This window comes from Sphaeroforma arctica (assembly GCF_001186125.1).
Source record: "Sphaeroforma arctica JP610 unplaced genomic scaffold supercont1.433, whole genome shotgun sequence".
Lineage (NCBI taxonomy): Eukaryota > Ichthyosporea > Ichthyophonida > Sphaeroforma > Sphaeroforma arctica.
In genome coordinates, this window is record NW_014040125.1 from 35119 (window position 1) to 54436 (window position 19318).

The following is a 19318-nucleotide window of genomic DNA, read 5'->3' on the forward strand; positions in this document are numbered from 1 at the left end:
TCTATGGTGAGCTGTAGGCTATTATTTTTAAATCAGCTATGGTTTTTTTACTCTCTATTTTTATTTTTAGATCTGCTTTGTTCTTTGAACTCTCTCCAGGGTGACCGGGTGTATTTATACGAATATTCAGGTTTGTACTTACATTTGGCTCAATTCTATTTGGAATGAACTACCCCCCACGAAAAGTTGTTTTTCGTCTTCGGACGTTAGTCCGATCAGCCATATATTGTTCTTTCTTCTTTCTCTCTATTTAGAGAGGGCCTTGATTTCGTTTAGCGAAAATTTATATCAAATTTTGGAAACCAAATTCAGGAGGCTGGAGCACGGGGTTATGCGGCGGAAAAACGGACCAGGAGTAGCTTTTTCCCAATTCAAATTCCCATTAGAAGGGTGCCCTAGAGAAAGCTGCTACTCAGTCAAACCGAATTCCATTTTAATTTTTCGATAGGAGCGGACGCCGGGCGGCGACAATGGGTGTACCCTTTTTGCGAAGAAAAAAAAGGGAAAAGGAGAAGACAGCTGATGAAGAAAGCAGAAAGCAGCCAAATTCTGGTGCAGCATAGGCAAAGGTAAAATACTGTGTATTTTTCAGAAGGCTATGAAAATACACGAAAAGAAGCAGAAACATCCACATTACGCAGTATACACTTATTTGCAATAGTCAATAATACTGGTTTGGAAACGTGTTGTAAGTTGATTGTTGCCATTCGCAGTGTACGATTAGCAACATAACTTTCACAACGTAGACTATCTTTCATTCAATCACGTTACGTTGGTGTAGACTATTCTGACTGTCTTTGTCCCACATACTGGGACGAAGCATATCTAACGTTATCACCTTAAATCTATTGTAGATACGTTGATATATTTCTGTTTGGCTGTTCAACCAAAAGAGATACATTCACCTATAGTTTATCACTCGATAATCTAATACTATGCAGGATCCTGTGATCGTGCCTGAGAGCTCGACTGCGAGCAATCACTTCAATGCCATCGGTATGTAGCCATGTAGATGCGTATTGGTCAGATAATTAAGTATTCATTTGTGAATGGTGCATCGGTGGTTTTAGTCCTCATCTATGTTGTTCTGTTGCTGCTAACTACCCTTCTCATTGTGCACTCAGTATGATTTTTCCGCCTTTTGTTTTTGTTTTCGCTAGCACCTTCGCTAACATGTTTGTGCTTTGCTTTCCTTGTAGATCCGAGTGCATTCTATATGAATTACTCTAATCCTTATGGAGCCATGAGCCAGTATATGGGAGTACAGCCAAATATACCAATGCCTCCGCAACAGGCCCAGATGCTTGCTCAGATGACCATGATGGTGCAGCAGCAACACTTGCAACAACAACAGCAACACCAATTGCAACAGCAACATCTACTACAACAACAAACGGATGCTTATAACCAAATCAAGAGTAAGCCTTCACTGACTCCTACTCAATTAGTACACAAGGAAAAGCCTTATGCACCCGAGTCACCTTCGTCTTCGACGTCCGCATCCGCTTCACAAGCGTCCGATTTCGCGTCGATGCTAAATGATACGTCTCTGCTGCCCTTTACGTTCGACGATTTTGTTACTGATCCGTGTCTATCCCCAAAGTCGTTCTCCTCGGCTGGGAACTTTCACGTACACGCACAGTCACTTGGGGCGGCAACTGCAAATGCTAACCATATGTACTACGGTTTGGGATCAATGGCGATTCCTACGCCGCCTATGGATGCCAGTATACACGGTTCACCTGGGAGTATGCAGGGACCAGAGTCACCTGAGAGCCAATCGACCGGACAGTTGACCAACAATCCAGACCAAGAATCCGTTCCGAAAACCTCCCCGAGAGGTTCTATCGCTAATAAGCCCATTGATATAGTTCCGGTAAATAAACCTGTGGGAGCAGAGAAACGCAACCTTCACCTCGCGGCAGAGCAAAAAAGGAGAAACCAGATCAGAAACGGGTTTCAAGATTTGCAGAATATGATTCCTGTGAAAGGACAAGCGGGTGCAAGTGGGAAGTTTAGCAAGGCCACTGTGCTACATAAAGCTGTGGACTATATAAGTTACCTGATGAGAGAAAAGACAGGTATAATGACTGAAATAGATAAGGTCAGGAAAGAAGTTCAGCATCTGAGAGAGATTATTACCGAGTACCAGGAGATGGTGAAATCGGGTGCGGGGAGTGAAGAGTTAGACGCCAAATTGGCTTCCATGCAGACCAAGACGAGGCAAATGCAGAGTCAAGACGGAGCCAAGTATCGGGACTCTGACTCACGGGATAATTTTGAACAGAACGCGCGAAATTACGATACAGAAAATATCAAGTTCTATGTGGTATGTGACATCATAACACTGAGACATGCTTTGTCCGACATTTCACTAAGAATAATTATTATTTTTGTTCAAAAGTGTATTCGCACTGACACTATCCTTTTTTTCTTCGTCTTCCTATACAGTTCTGCTGTGTAATAGACGCTCTCTTCGAGTCATTCAACGAGATTGTTTCGCTAGAGAACGCCGAAGATTTCTCGCTCTCGCTTATGTCTTGGTTTGAGCAATACTGCACCCCCGATACGCTGAGGACGACCTTCGTTGATAGCATGCAGACGATAGTTTCCCGCCTGTTTTCAGAGGTAATTCACGAATGGTGTCGCTGTTCGTCAGTACTTTACTGTGGTTATTGGAATCTAGTTCGTGCATATGCGGAGCAGTTAGTACTTCGATCCTTCTGGCTGATTAATTCCTCACTTAAGCTCGACGTAGTTTTCTATAGCGTTGTTTCTCTATTCCAGTACTAAAATTACATTGCAACCTACACTGACAGGAGCAAACGAAAACTTTACGGCGTGTGAGTGGAGCCATTACGGCCTGCAAGGAAGTCATGGTGACTGCACTGGACAATTCAAGCGTTCCATATGCAAAGAAACTGGGACGTACGATAGACTACGTGGGCTCCATCTGCTCGTTAGATACACTGGAATCGAATTCTGTTCTTCGCGTTAGTCCGGCGAACGCTTCAATTTGAATACTGTTCGAAGGCAGCGAACCGTCAAATAGTAGCAGTGCAAAAAAAAGAGTATGAGACAGTGGCAAACCGCCTTAATAACTGCTAATGTGCAACAGCAAAAACGTATTCGATATAGCGATAGCACTTGAAACGAAGCATACTGTGGGCAACTCTTGCATCTCAACTGGGACCACTTGAGGCTTGAGAAAGTTATAGCTAGACCTGCGGTGTGCTGCATTTAAGAGTTTGGTCCGGGCTCGGTGTTCACTACTAATTGCCTGAGTCGTCCTTTGGCCCCCCCAAAAATACCCTGATTTAAACTAGACGTACTTACGTAGAATATAGCAAATAAGCTTGTACGTGCATATATTTGCGTACAAAAGAAACCGTACATATCTATCTAAAGGATATGAAAACAAAGCTTGGCACATATACCAGGCTGACTTCTTGAAAATAAAAGACACGGAATATTATCTCTTTGAAATACATGGCCTTTCTATACTAGGATGTATAACGTACGCTTGTTCCCAATTATAAAAGGGCTTTCCATAAAACATAAATTCGCTCTTTGGTGCTTCCAATAGAATCCAGAAAGTCAATCGCTTGTATCAAATCGATGTTCCTGCATCTATTCTATGGCCGTGCACATATGTCTGCGTACGCACCTTTTCATTCCAAGAATGATTACGCACACACAATTGACAAAATCTAAGATATAATTCAGCTAAGGATAGTTGCAATCCTGCAATTCCAGCTGGATCTAATCTGGGCTCGACTTCGCGAAAACACAACTTTCACTTCAATTGCCCTTAATAACGTGCAGAGAATGTAAAAACTATATGCCTTTTTTACAGTTGTCATCCTTCACAAACCATCAGGTACAGGTTTAGCTGTGCAATTTTTTATTAGATCATTTCAATACCTTCATCCTTCGATGTGCACTACGGTGGCATGTTGATATCCTACTGGGATATGTTCACCGTGCACTGTTGCAAATACATAGTGGTTGCGGATCTCATTTGCGGTCTCCAGCTGGCTCTTAAGCTGCAATTGAAACAGAATGAATTAGTACAGCTCGAGCAAGACACATGAAGCCTGTATTCAAGTACAGTGTATTTCTACGTCATACAACTATTCTGACCCCCTAAACAGATATTCAAAGAAGAATAATGGGGTGGGTGAAAATGGGTCAAATGGAGTATATTACCGTGGCGGCATACCTGAATGCTGGCACCGGGTGCCAGGTCTTCACAGACTGTGTGCCGGGTACCCACACTTTCGTCCTTGAACCCGAGTTCATGGGAATGAATCGATAGACAAATATTGTTCACTTTGAACGAGTGGGTATTAGTGTATGTAGCCTCGACAGGGAAGAAAGTCTCTACATCGTTGCCGTCAACCATAACGTTTCCTGGCACGATGAGATTGATCTTGGGCGCTGTAACGTCGTAAGTTATCAAAATGAAAGGGAAAAGAAAAAGGTTATGTACGGACTCGGAGTTAGCATACTGGTATCAATTCCTATGAGAATATCCTTAACCTTGCTCTTCCACATACCATCAAAAGATATAACTTTAGTCACAATGCGGGTCATGTCTTCAGAATGCACCGCGGACCGAACTTGGATGGCCACGTCCTGCAAGATAAGCAAGTTGGGGGGGGAAATCGGTTAGTGCACGATTGAAGGACAATGGCCATATATCCGCGAGAAATATTGCCTAAATTGTAAAGCTATGGGATCGTTGATATATAATGGTTTCGTGAAACTGATTTAGATTTGTAACTTACATGCATAGACTTTTGGAGGTATTGCTGAGCGTCCACATCGAATTTGAGCGACATTGCCTCACCGGTAGATTTAACATTGCGAGACTGACGACCCAATTTCTGTTCGAATATAATAAGGCACGTAAGTGTTAGTACACAACACCGAGGACAACATTGTGAAACATTCAGTTGCCATACGGGTACGGTCTACACAGGTTTCCACTCAAATTCAGAAAAGAGAAAAGGCCCAACAATCGCTGGGGTTTAACTAAGATAACACAGAAATAACATGAAACCCTGAAAACAAATGATTTTTCTACGAATTGGTTGGATTCGACAAAATTGTACCTTGATCACATCTCCCTTATTATTAATAAGGTCAATGGCGACGTTGACCTCGAAAACAGTCCCAGGCTTGGCTGCCTACAAGATTAGTAAGATACAATCATCAGATTAGGTGATCAAGGTTGGCCACCACATGCCGATCAGTATTATGTTGACTTCGAGGCTTTCCAGCCCAGTATTGAGATAATAACAAACAGAAACGCTTAAAATGATCTATAAGAACTGTTCTTCACAATGAGCGCAAACCAAGACTTACCTGGATCTCTACGGTACCCTCTACGGTATCACCAGCCACGACCATACCATTACCCTCGATGGAAACCTCGAACTCGGGCTCGTCATCTACAAGCCTCTGGTTACTCTGCAACCAAGACTCGTCATCCTTGGGGAAAGGAATAAAAGCATCCACGGTGGGGTCCACGAATTCTTGCGTGATTTCTTTCTCGGAGAACGATCCATCCTTATTTGTTTTGGTGGTCAGGATAAGCCCAGCTCCTGTTATGTCGTACTTAATCATTTTCTCTACCTGCATAGTGAACCGAATACGAAACCAGATATAGTAACTTTTAGAATTCCCATTTCCGTGCAAAATTTACGATCGCAATAGATTTAAACTTCAGGACAACTGCGAACCGTAAGGTGTAAAATCCTTGATGCTTGAATGATTGTATACTATTCATGCCGAACGCTGGAATGACGTACCGTGCATCCCTTAAGATCAGTGTTTTCTGCATCAGGCTTCTCGCACTCGACCAGATAGTTGCGAAGCGTAGAGTGGACAGTGCTTATCACATCGCTGATATTGTACCCAGCACGTTCATCGAGGGCCAGAGTAGATTTGACACTAGCGGGACCTAATCCTGCAAATTACAACGGATTTCAAGATTAATTGCAGATAAAGGATTTGTCAAGCGACATCTAGCTTCATATTATAAGAGTCACAAGCATCCCAACTATCAATCATACCAGGGGGGGTTCCGTCCTCGGACTGCCAACCGCTCTTATCGTCATCCCGGTGCAACCAAATGTTATTCCAAGAGTGATAGTTCCACACGCTTCCTTTAGAGTGGTGCAATGTACCGTCGGCCTCAAAGAATTGATCGACTACGTGATGATGGATGTGATCCTTCGATGTTTTTGCGGAAGCGTCGATTCGGGCACCAAAGGCGGAGAGCTGCCGAGCAGGAATACCTATAGCGCGCATCAGGGTGTTCTGCAATGCCGCGAAGATCCAGCACTGTCCGTACTTTGCGGGCTTGCCGGTTTTTTTCCATTCGTTCAGGATATCTACGGTGCTGACCCACAGATCAGGATCGGTGCCATCAGCGAAATCACCGCTCCACTTACCCTCCAGTAGGCCATCCTTGTTACCTTTTATGTGTATGAAACGAAACGGGGTTATTTTTAAGCGATCGCAAGAGACAATTCAGACTCGAGGGGTTGTTGCTTTCAAACAGATCGTTAACAGGAAAATATTCTAGATAATACCTTGATGCGGCTTTTCTCCTGGATTGGGGTCGTGGAACCCTTGGTTGTGCGAGATATGCTGCGCTGTCTTCAGTGCACTTTGCGAATGCCCTGCCGGGATGGTTTTGAGCAGGTAGAAAACAGCATCAAGCGCAACCTGAACAATGCGAGAAGCGCAAAGTAAGAAAACTTATAGATAACTGACACTTGTATCCTGTTTCTTTCATGATCAAACCACTACAACAGAAGATCACTGCTACAAACTGACCAATTATCAAGGCTGGACATACCTGATGGGACTGACCGTAATACCAGTGGATAGTTCTGTATTTGTTGATAGATCCATCATAGACCTTGCCATAATCTTGGAGGACGTGTTCTTGACGCATCTCTTCATCATCTAGATATACACATTTGTCTTCCTCCGACCATGCGTTAAATAGAACATAGATTGGGAATGGGTAGAAATATTCATAGGATTCTTCCTCGCTTTCAATTTTTCCTTCCTGTATTCGTGAATCGCGAGAAGGGTGGCCAGTAAGATATTTATTCGGAGCGTCGCAAGATGAACAAGATGTGCTACAATGCCGATAAACAGTGCTTACCAAATCATTGCTAGCCCTCGGGGTGATACGATGAACATAAGACTATGTAACCCTAATAGTTCGTAGTCGTGAAAGCGAGACATCACAAAAATAAACTGACTCAACTACACACACTGCATCCAACGTAAGACTCCGAAAAATACATACCTTATTCTTTGTAGCGACGGCCAAAGTTATATCTTCGTACTTTCCTACGGGACAATCGCCAGTAGTTGTGACAGTCACCATATACTTGTTGTCGCCAAGGGATTTTTTTACTTCGCATTCGAAGTCCGGGCTGAACTCACTCGCTTTCTCGTTAACACTCATCACGAAGGTCATGTTATCGTACCTAAAGAACATATCAAAAATAAAATGAGTATTTGTGTGAACGGATATGCGTCGATTCTATGTAGTTGGATAGCGAGCTGATCTATAGCCAAAAAGTGGGATCACAATATGCAGTGTCACGGGCGAACAGGCCTGGTGCAAGCTGAAATTGATATCAATTGTGATATGGAACAGCAGTACGCATCAATTCTATTTTGACCCTTATATTTGACCTCCGATGACATACTTCAACTTCTCACTCGTAGTGACGACAACTTCAAAGGGCTGGCCACGTCTGACCGCAAAGCCGAGGTCGATCTTGAAGTGGTCGGTGTGGTGTGCTTTCTTGGATTCTTCGGTGATCTGCAGACCCGTGACCTGAGGCCACTCGGAACCGATACCATTTTTCGCACTGATAGCAGCTGATGCCGCAACAGTAAGGAGCGTGACTAACGAGCGTAAGCCCAACATGATGATATGAAAGCCTAAAAGTATCCGTAGACTTATTAGTATATCTCTAGAAAAAGCCTTCAGATCATTGTTGCATACCTTTTTTCGAACTGCTTTCCAGTTTTGGACTTTTTACACAACTGTACGATACAATGATGAATACATACATTATTTTTTCCAAGAAAGTATCTAGGTATATGTCCTAATATGGCAGATTGTCTGGGTTGGCCCCCTGAGGCGGGCCTCGGGATATTATTATTTGTTTATTTACGTTCATATGTAAATAGAGTCACATTAGTGGGAGTGTTTTTTTTTGTAGTATGTAGTAGTAGAATATGATTTTAGTAATAACGATGTTTTTTCCCGACACAAACCGATGTTTAACATCACAGGAAGAATACTGTCTGTACCCACACGCACTCACCTTCTTTGTTCACATGCTGTGTAGCAGATTCACGAGGTTGTAATACATACTTTAGTAAACAGCTCATAACAGTTAGATAATACGTGACAAGCACAGTTAGGGATAAAGCCAACAACACAGATAGGTGCAAAAAGCGAAAAGCATAGTTGAGACATAAACGTTTTAGCGCAGCTGCACATATCAACTACATACCTTATATCGGTTACATATATTATCTATACTAGATAGACAAAATATTCCACCATGGCACCACGAGGTCAAAGCGATGATCAGGTGCTAGCAGGACTCCGCAAATTGCCGGAGAATAAAATATGTCCGAACTGTCATGCGAAGGCAACACTGGGTCACGCCAACGTGTGCATCCCTTTCAAGACATTTGTTTGCAGGTATGCCTACTACTTGCGGAATGACAACCATAGTTTTGACCTCCGCTAATGAGCACCGTCTATCAGTTTAGATCCGATAATCTGCGATCCAGTCGTACAAATTGAATTTGATAGGCGAATATTATCACGTCATTTTGGCCCACAAGCAGGATATTTAAAATATGTCTCTAATTTATGTCCTGATATTTCTTACCCATTGTACACTTTTATACAAAAACACAAGCAATTACAGACGTTATAGCTTTTATAGAAAGCTATGTTCCTATATATATATATATATATATATATATATTATAATATATAATATATATATATATATATATATATATATATATAGAATATATATATATATATACTATTATATATATGCTATTATATACACTTTTATTTATTAATATATATACATATGAATATATGAATATATTTTTAAACGTATATATACATATACTTCAAAATATACATACGTGGACAAACATTTACACACGTGTAGACATGCACACACACATACATATATATATATATATATGTGTGTGTGTATATGTTTATATGTATATACGCATCTGTTTGTGTGCGTGCGTATATATGTATGTATATATATATAAATTAATATATATATAAATCTATATTTTTATATATATATGTGTGTGTATACATGGATGTATTTGTTTATATATATATATATATAAATATATATATACAATATATATGGTTATATATATATATATTTATATAAATATATATATATATATATATATATATGTTTATGTATATGTATGTATGTATGTATATATATCTAAATATGTATATATACATATTATATATATATATATATATATATATGTGGAATAATATAGTGGTGGACTTCATATATATATATGTGTGTGTGTGTGTGTTTTGTGTTTGTGTGTGTGTTCCCATGCATCTATGTATCTGTGTGTGTTTGTGTGTGTATGGATGGATGGATGCATTTATGTATCTATTGATGTAGGGATGTATGTATATATTTATGTATGTATATATACATATATATATATATATATGCATATGCGTGTATAGGGTTGTATATAGACAAACAATTATACATTACATAAAAATATACACATACATATACATATATAAAACATGTTTACTCGTCACATTTATTCTATCTACAGTGACTGTAAAAGCGCACATCAAGCCTTCTCTCAGCGAATCAAAACCATCAACATGTCGACATTCACACACGACGAGGTAGAGAGTCTCCGACCTGAGAACGGTGGGTCGAACAAAATAGCGGAGGAAACATTCATGGGAGATTACAGCGAGCGCCAACTGCCACGTCCTAGGAAGGGGGACGTACATACTGTTTGGAAAGATTTCGTGCAAAGGGTATGTTCGCCCCACCAACAAATTGAGCTCAATGTTCCAATGGTTGATATTTATTGCAATTGTGTGATCGTCGTATACTATGCTCGAATGTCGGGTGTCATTTGTCACCCACGCGCTCACGTTACGCGCTCAAACCCCCGGTATCTTTTACTCGGCTGTCGTTGTTCACCCACCCAATCTCGCTACCTTCATCTCTTGGTCTTGGACTCTCTGCGCAGGTGTACATAGATAAAGAGTTCTTCGTTGGTGGTCGAGGTAGTCGCGGTGGCAGTGGCCACGGCTATTCAGATTCTGACGACGACGATAGAGACCGAAACAGAGACCGAGACGAGGGTAGATATAGACGCAACGACAGTCGATCACAGCCAGATAGGCGTGACCGTGGTGGAGACTATCGGGGGCGTGACTCGGACAAAGGTCGCACGAGTGAGCGCAGACGTAGTCCATCTTTATCTCCAGAGCCCAGATATGCATCAACGTCTAGCAGCTCCAGGAAGCGCAGTGAGCGGGACAAACCCAGCGCGCCTAAATACGATCCTCCCAGCATACGAAACACCGGCAGTGGGCGCACCAAGAGCCGGTATGACGAATCGCCGAAGACGTCGTATCGGGACGGGGGTGGTGGTCGCGATGCAAGAGATAGAGGAAGCAGTAGCAGATATGCCGCTTCACCGAAGACGTCGCGTGCAAGCGACCGTGGCCGGTATGATGACGGGGGCGATGATCGCGATAGACGAGTTAGTGGGGCCCGCGATAACCGTGACCGTAGTTTGACACCTCCACCGGTTCGCGATGGGGTTAGCAGGAGCGGAGATGGGGAGGTGCGCGCCAGACGGAAGGACGCGTCAAGACCAGCAAGACGGGGTGTGTCGGGTAGAACAACAGGCGGGAGGGCTCAGGCCAGTCACAGTCACAGGAACGATTCTCTGTCTCCGGTCAGGCGCGCGGATAAGGGATCTGAAAGGCCTCCGCCAATGGCCGATTTGTTGGCCGATGATGATGGTAAGCAAGAGACTTGTGTTTGCGATGGTTGATACATGTAGATTACGTGTGCGTGATCTGTTATTTAAACGGTGCATATGCCACATTGTGTTAGTGTACGTAGCAAACTGCATCGCTTCATACCATCTTGTCCTAACCGTGTACCGCACCATGTGTCGTCAAGAGATGAGTTTCTAAAGTTTGTGGGATAGAACGTATGCCACAACTTTTGTAATTGCACAAAATAATTGAGGTTGTGTACTGGGCCACATCGGTTATGAGTAAGCCAAGTTTTCCCTTAGAAATATCCGTAGTGCTAATCTCCATGTTTCTAGTCATCTCCGATATCTATTTTCCGTTTCACATTGTGTTTTGCACAGCTTTGACGTCCGGCGTGCAACAACTAGGCATCGGGGGAGATGACGGTGATTTCGATAACTGGGACTCATTCCAAGGTGGTGCTGCCCCAGCGCCAGTCGAGAACGCAGGGGGATTAAACGATGGTTTTGGTCAATCGCTAATTGGAGACCCCTTACAAGCATCCTCCGCCACCGTACACAACCCCGCAAACGACATCCTGGCCATGTTCGGTCAACCGCCTGGCTCGAGCATGCAGATGCAGCCCAGCACTTCGTCAAGCGCGGCAATGCCTGGGAATATGATGCCCATGTTCGCCGGCAGTGGCAATGGCGTGGCCTCATCGAACGCCATGAGCGGATTTGGTACAACGACCCCGTCAGTCCCTATGGGTGGACCGGTTAATACGTCTGTACCGACAAATCCGATGTTCGGCTTTGGAGCGATGCCAGCGTACGGAGGTGGGCAAGCCAATACTACCGCGGGTATGGGCGCAGGGGGCTTCGCCAGCAACCCGGCAGCTATGAACATGGGTCACCCTACGCCCGCATTCGCTTCCGCTGGGGTTTACAACACACAGCAACATACACCATCGTACGGCCTACCTAGCCAAGGGATGAATACGGGTATGAACGCCTTCCCGGCGGGCGGCGCTATGAATGCGTTCGGAAGTGGAGGCGGAGTCATGGCGTCTACTGAGCCTGCAAGCACGGGGTGGTCATCAACAGAGGCCCAACAAAAACAGACCAAAGCTCCGGAAGGTGCCTTTAATGGGCTCAACTGGTGATAAGCCTCAGTTATGAGGATAACATACGTAAGAAAGTAGCTCTAGAATACGAAAGAAAGGAACTAGATTGTGAATAGAAGATACAAGCCTAGTGTAATTAATTAAATAACTGCATGTCTGTCACTCAGTCAATCGCTCGCACTCGACTCTACATGATTCTACACGGGGACTTCTGAATACTCCTCAATCCTCATGTATGAGTGCAGCACAACGTGACATTGATTTGAACACTCCAATTATACAATGACTAAGGCGAATGTCGAATATCAGAGAAGCTCGGATACGCCTTGGAAGCAAGAAGTGTGATTGATCATATTTTAAAGCAGATATAGGGGGTTGTGCAGTAGACTAGTTAGAACACGCTTCACTTGAACGCGAAGCAGATTTTACACTTGCCTCCTTCGGCGTGGATACACCCTATGTCGATCATGGTGTCGATTTTATTATGGTTTTGGGTTGGCAGCAGACTATGCTACCGGTGGGTCTCACGTCACAGTGAATTGCACCTGCCTAGCTCTTAATTATGCCGGACCAAGTACTTCTTTATACAAGAACGATCGAGCCTCATTGTAGATGGGCCCATACTTACAGGGTAGATGCCTTGTGACTTAATCAACATTTTGGTCTTGCAGCAGACGTTCATGCAACTCAAAGTACGATTTAACGACCCTGAAGTCCTACGATTGTCAGTTTCAACATCAGCACATCAAGCCGGTTCTTGTGCGTGGCCATCCGACATCGAAATGCTCTGTGTTATAAGATAATGTATAAGCTGTTGACAGCATTGTCTTGACTGCAGTCTCTCCCCGCGTCGTGGTTGACTTTGGTCCGATAAGTTTGTAGAACCTGTCTAAAGTTTTCATTTACATTCCTGATTACAGACTATTAGATACACTGCAATTCCTATCACAATCGGTCTTGACACGCTGTGATTTTATCTGGATTTGTAAGCATCAAACCGCATACCCCCCCCCCCCCCTCGCCTCGGTACACATGGACTTCTATTTGTTTGGGCCCCACGCGTCCATGTGTACCGAGGCGATACTTGTGGACCTTACAAAGGTACTGCATATTCCTGAAATATTGTTTTTGTCGACAAACTTACGGAAGTTCTAAAGGCTTACATTGCATTACTTACGGAATGCAGCGCTCTTCCGCATGGCTGGAATACTCGCTACTAAGTATATACATGCACATAGATGCAGCCACCAACATAGTCGTGTAACGGTATCGTTTGTACATTTGTCCTCAGGGCAGTCTATTATCCATGTTTCGCATCCGTTAATGCTTTCACACTCAGCCAATAATGCGCTACTGAGTGTTTCACATACGGGTAACACTGTCAGCGAGAAGTAACCCCACGTAGCTATTGTCACACGGGCTGACAGTGCATGCTGACATGCTCGTTCACAGACTGCTGACATCTGCTCTACCAGCATTATGCACTCGTAAGTCGTAAATATACTAATTGCTGCAGAGGTTTCAGAGATTTCAGATTTGATACAAATTTATTTGGGTTATAATCTGGTCTTAAAGAATTCCGCAGTAAATAGATTATATCATGTAAACATCACAACGTGAACCGAAAAATGGACCATTTTTAGATAAGCACATATGTACTCTATGTAATGACTAGTGAGTAGTGACATACTGTTACTACCAATTATTTACATACTCGTAGCCACATACAGATCTATACTCCGAAGTATTTATTTACAAACAGTCCGCCAACCAGATCGCCCGACGCGTTGTAGCACAGGCGCAGACTCACTCTCGAGTCACACAGAAGCACAGATTTTATTGATTATAATCTGGCGACTGGCGGAGTGACGGCAGGTGACACCGCGACAAACGATTTGATTTTTATTTATTTATAAATATTGTAGGGGGGGTAGGGGGGGTAGGGGGACCACATACATACAGTTCTAAAAATAGAACATATTCGTTTTTTGTTCTTTTTGTTTTTTAAATTATAATAAAACAAATCAAAAAAAAGTGTCATTTTGTAGATTCTGATTCTCATCAACGCTATTTCATAAATCAATACATATGTAGCAACTCTCAGAGTGCATTAGACGTATGTGCACTTGGGCAGCCGTGTACCAAACCGCTCACCAATATGCAGAAACAGACGGACGGCGCTAGTGTCGCCACAGCAGAACAAAATGAGCTGATGGTGGCGGAAAGGGACTATATGTCTAACAATAGTATGAAGAGGAGGATAGTTGTGCTCGTTACCATAGCAATGGTTGTTTTTATATTTGTGCCCACTTGGTGGGTTACAACACGCGTATACAGAGCCACTTTGCCTATGGAGAAGATACATTCTAGAAGCGGCTATAAAATGGACATGCATTTGAATTTTACACTCGAAAATCTAAGCTACGGGGAAAAAAAGACACACAACGAATGTGATGTAGATCTTATTACTTTAGCGGATATTGTGAACGCGGAGTTGGATCAGAAGCACTTTGGTGTACTCGGTGATAGACTTGAATCCGGCGCTCAGTTGCATATAGATGTGAAGGCAGGGGACAAAACTCCAAAAGAATACTTCGACACCATAAATGGTGTGTCGTCAGAGCATTCACCTGGGAGGGTAGGTAACTACCGAATGTATTTAAAGTACTCGGGACACCAAACGGACAAGGCGTCGCCACAGCTGTTACTAAGCAACCATAGGAACAGCTTGCTTAGTTACAGTGAATGTGATATAGCGAATTTGGCAGAAAGTGTACAACATGCATTGCTGAAGGTTGCAGGCGGCTATGAACATCTATCCAGTGTTGTCGATCGAAAGGCAGCGAGCTTTCAGGACGATTTCGGTATGATATACTATTGGTAATAATTAATTACTATTGCTATTTTGCCTGTTGGGTGTATGCATGCGACTGTCTGTTGAGTGTACGCGTGCGATAGTCTGTTGAGTGTATGTGTGCATAGTCTGTTGAGTGTATGTGTGCATAGTCTGTTGAGTGTATGTGTGCATAGTCTGTTGAGTGTATGTATGCGATAGTCTATTGAGTGTATGTGTGCGATAGTCTGTTGGGTGTACGTGTGCATAGTCTGATGAGTGTATGTGTGCATAGTCTGTTGAGTGTATGTGTGCATAGTCTGTTGAGTGTATGTATGCGATAGTTTGTTGAGTGTATACATGCGATAATCTGTTGGATTTATGTGTGCATAGTCTGTTGAATGTATGTGTGCAATAGTCTGTTGAGTGTATTCGTGCATAGTCTGTTGAGTGTATGCGTGCAAAATGGATTGATGCGAGAGATTGTATTTCCACATGACTGCTTTCACATCTACGTGTTGGTATTGAGCTTTATGTCTATGAACAGTGCCACCATTGTAGTCAGTATATACATTTTAAAGTTAGTAGTATCCTTGAAACTACATAACTACTGCGGAAACTCTGGAGGTATGGGCTATTTCTGCTTTATACGCAGTTGCCTCTGTCGCCGCGATGCGTGCGTTACTCTCCGCATATGTACTAGAATATGGGCACGGAAAGATGAATATGAAATAAAGAAGCGTACACAAGGCGAAGGTATTGAGTAGAAATTGAATTCTAAGCCACAATTTTTATTTAGACGGCATTCAAGAACTTTACAAAGGTGATATTGTATACGTCCTAGGACTATTGAGTTTTTTGTTAGCCTTTTTAGAAGACAGGCTTCTCACCGTGTGATACATTGCTGTGATGTGGTCTCTACAGCAGTGTTTTAGTATCAAAAGAAGCAATGGCCCATGGGCAATAACAGCATGGACTTGGTTGCAACACTTGAATGCTATATTGTTTGCTTTCCCTACTATGTAGTAAGAGCGTGGCCAATACATACCAAGCTTTGACCTGAAGGAGAATACATCGATTGGTTTAGAGTTCGCAAATTAGCATCCTAATATTTGAAATGGATACGATGGTGCATCTCGAAACGTGCGCTTTCGATAGTTGCAGTGACAACTATAAGCATCCCACATTGAAATAACTTTTAGTAAGATGGTTGCGACGACTATACTGCTAAATCGGCAATGCGGTATTAAGTATCGTTATAGTGTCCTCCACTACATTGCCTTTTACACCAAGTAAATATCCTACCATAAGAGTATATCTCTAAACCTTACACATAACAATCTGTGCACCTTCAGCCAAGCCTGAAACGAGGTACCACGTGCGGGCGAGTGTGATAGTGGCAGATGACAGAGCACATAGGCTCCAATGGGATACGCATACGACCTTCGAGGATGAACTTCAACCCATGCTCGACACCCTGAGTGAAACGGTGAATGTCACGTACTCGTCACAGGTACGTTTAAAAGAAATCGCAAGGGTCCAACCGCTCATACGTTTGGGTAGGCGTATAGTCAGGGTAGTTTACACCTATGTGTACCTATTTCCAAGAATCGATCCTTTTTGACGCGTGTATGCCCACAAACTAGGTATCTTTGGCGATCGAAAAGGGCGATTCACATTGATAAGGCGCTTACGTTAAGTGCACAAACTAATGCACCGCAGAACATACAACAACATATGACACCCTGTAATATTTCCTGCAACAGATTGTGTATCACGCAGCACTCGACCCTCAACGGTTAACGGTTCATTACGACCCTGAAACTGCAGACCACTTCCTCACTCCATCGGACCTCAAAGTGTTCGTCGACCCCATCGACTGGAATTTCGGTACCTCTACCAGTGATACCACTCTAAACCTTCTCGTTTACATCCCCAGGTGTGTGTTACGAGATTTCAAAATCATCTTAGAAGCTTCGTACGTAAGATCACTGTCTGTAATGAGTATATATTGCCATCTGTCGTTGAGTTTCGGGGGATTTTGTGATGCTCGCTCTCCTTCATTTATGATAAAGTAATCATGATTTCTTCTGTTGGTGGGTGATACTGATGTTCCAACCTGGTGATTCCCCCTTCATGGTTTAGTGGTTGGTTATTGTGACCATATTCTCATTTCTGGTCTTTCCTGTGCCCACACGTGTTCTCTAGAGTAGTGTTGTCTAATGGGCTCCTCCGTATATATTGGTTGTCGCGTGCTTCGTTCCACCTTTACCACACGTCACATATCGAATTCTAGATGTATCACTGATTTTCGCCTCGAAGTGCTTTGTTGACGGTATTCACTTTCTATTTAATTTTGTGTGAACCCGCACAGCCTAGAGGAAAGTCCATTGCGAATAAGGGACGAGAACTCGGTCAATACAGGTAGGTAGGAAACGACAACTATGACGGCGACTTGAAATGGCAATCGAATATATTGAGCTTTACCGAGTGTTGTGCATTAACACAATAGTGCAAGTGATGCATCGTTTGTATTTATGGACTTAGAAGATGTGTGCAATGATACAAGTGGTTCATTGTATGCGGGTATGATGTCTGCCCTTTAGTATTGAACATATCCTACCGACGTGCCGTGATGCTGACGTGCCGTGATGCCAATATACCAATAGGACACCTTAATATTGACGGCCTATGCTATACCCGCTGTAGATAAACTTGTACATTCGCCTTGTTTCGTGGTTTTTCGACTTAACACAAGCATCATTTCGCTTAGTTGGCTGTATGCGCGTCTGAGAATACTATCCATTAAGCTATTGGAAGGTCTGCTGCCACAGAAACTAACTCGTTCCGCGTAGAAGGAATCTACATACAATCAGCACAATTCTCAATACAATTCTCAATTTTTGGTTGTACTGCTTTGTTGTCGCAGACACCAATTCGTTCTATCTACCTGGATGGGGCGGGGTAGTTGTGGTGAACGCTGAAAAGGACGATGACCAAGCACTCTCACCGAATATCACAGTTGTCACGCATTTACCAGCACACGCTGCTAGCCGAGTGTTCAGTACATTCAGGCAACACTTGCGTGCACTGTTGGCTGCACCCGTCGAGGTAAGCCTGCCTGTAGCTGATTGGTAGTAGAACCATACGATGAGTACCTGGGCTCTACACCCACAGTGTGAACATTTGTGATGTATAGTTTGTGCATCGCGCGGAGAATGTGTTTGAAGTTATGCGTGAGGGCATGCATCATAGCAACATCTAAGCACGTTCAATTCTAAAATGGGCGTAACTACTGGAGCGGACCTGATAGACACTGCGCAGTACGAGCATATCTCATGTGGTGACAATACAATGCGGGTTTGTGATACAAACTAAGACTCGATTGTCTTACAACGATCATAGCTACAACCGTACACCTTAACGGACAGTAGTTGCGTATCTGTTGTAGTAACACGCAACGACTTTGGCAGTCTGCCAGACACGTATTCAACCACTTATCAAACGTTTATTTTACCACCACTGCATGCAATTAGCACAATGATGAGACAACCACAAGTACCTGCACGGCGGCACCTGAGGGAGTGTGTCAGTGGGAAACGGATATCATGCAACGAAGACGTATAGTGCAGTACGTTGACGAGGCTTTCAAATCAATGTCATCTCTGGCGAAACTGCTCGAGAGTATACCCAACATGGCTATAGCGGACCATCTCCAACAGGATGTACTGAAGGCATTGAGGTATGCCAACGCTATGGTCGGAGGTGATAGAGGTGCATGTTTTGGTTTTTGGAACCGATTTACGTTGTAGATGTATTCTGCTATTATTGATGTTATTCTGCATTCTGCTGTAGTATACAAATAGTATGTACATTATGTATATGGATGAATAGGTATAGATACTTATCCACGAGGATATCCACCACCCTACTCGTTCGGCTCATGCTTAAATATCTGCTAAATCAACTTATGAAGGCCAAAGTGCTTTTACGTAACCCATCAATAAAGGGTACCAAGCCCTGACAATGATGGTGCGGTTGGTAAACATTAGAGCACTTCGCGTCAAGGTGATTCTAGCTGGAGAATGAGGAAAAAGTACTTTCATTATTAAATTCATACCTACAAATATATTTTTGTATGCATCAGTAGCATTCGAGTGTCATATATATATATATATATATATATATATATATATATATATATATATATACTATATATATATATAGTNTGTGTGTGTGTGTGTGTGTGTGTGTAGTGTATTATTATAGTTAGTTA

General features: G+C 42.9%; 4 protein-coding genes across 5 annotated transcripts in view; 3 read left to right on the forward strand and 1 right to left on the reverse strand.

Moving 5' to 3' along the window:
- The first annotated feature begins 621 nt into the window (after positions 1-621).
- Positions 622-3477, forward strand: SARC_06202 (hypothetical protein). The gene is made up of 4 exons (XM_014299900.1): positions 622-996; positions 1200-2329; positions 2452-2628; positions 2820-3477. Exons 1-4 carry the CDS (start codon positions 936-938, stop codon positions 3018-3020), a joined length of 1569 nt encoding a protein of 522 aa, XP_014155375.1. The 5' UTR covers positions 622-935; the 3' UTR covers positions 3021-3477.
- A 368-nt stretch (positions 3478-3845) lies between these two features.
- SARC_06203 (hypothetical protein) lies at positions 3846-7998 on the reverse strand. Its single transcript, XM_014299901.1, has 12 exons — positions 7743-7998; positions 7334-7517; positions 6872-7087; positions 6603-6738; positions 6081-6485; positions 5817-5974; positions 5371-5640; positions 5118-5192; positions 4791-4889; positions 4560-4638; positions 4223-4440; positions 3846-4046 (listed from the first exon to the last, which is right to left on the reverse strand). Exons 1-12 carry the CDS (start codon positions 7964-7966, stop codon positions 3927-3929), a joined length of 2184 nt encoding a protein of 727 aa, XP_014155376.1. The 5' UTR covers positions 7967-7998; the 3' UTR covers positions 3846-3926.
- A 334-nt stretch (positions 7999-8332) lies between these two features.
- SARC_06204 lies at positions 8333-12479 on the forward strand. Of its 2 annotated transcripts, XM_014299903.1 has the most exons (4): positions 8333-8755; positions 9910-10123; positions 10342-11125; positions 11485-12378. In XM_014299903.1, the coding sequence occupies exons 1-4, from the start codon at positions 8613-8615 to the stop codon at positions 12246-12248; spliced, it is 1905 nt and encodes a 634-aa protein (XP_014155378.1). In that variant the 5' UTR covers positions 8333-8612; the 3' UTR covers positions 12249-12378. The 2 variants fall into 2 exon arrangements, with proteins under 2 accessions (XP_014155378.1, XP_014155377.1); XM_014299902.1 differs by lacking the exon at positions 8333-8755 and having other exon boundaries at positions 9801-10123; positions 11485-12479.
- Positions 12480-14324: 1845 nt separating this feature from the next.
- SARC_06205 (hypothetical protein) overlaps positions 14325-19318 on the forward strand; it is a 6748-nt gene continuing 1754 nt past the window's right edge. Inside the window, exons 1-6 of the mRNA XM_014299904.1 lie at positions 14325-15073; positions 16398-16555; positions 16809-16981; positions 17417-17466; positions 17972-18153; positions 18579-18784. Of these exons, the coding sequence (XP_014155379.1) occupies positions 14368-15073; positions 16398-16555; positions 16809-16981; positions 17417-17466; positions 17972-18153; positions 18579-18784 (1475 nt within the window). The 5' untranslated portion in view covers positions 14325-14367. The remainder of the gene's footprint in view (positions 15074-16397; positions 16556-16808; positions 16982-17416; positions 17467-17971; positions 18154-18578; positions 18785-19318) is intronic.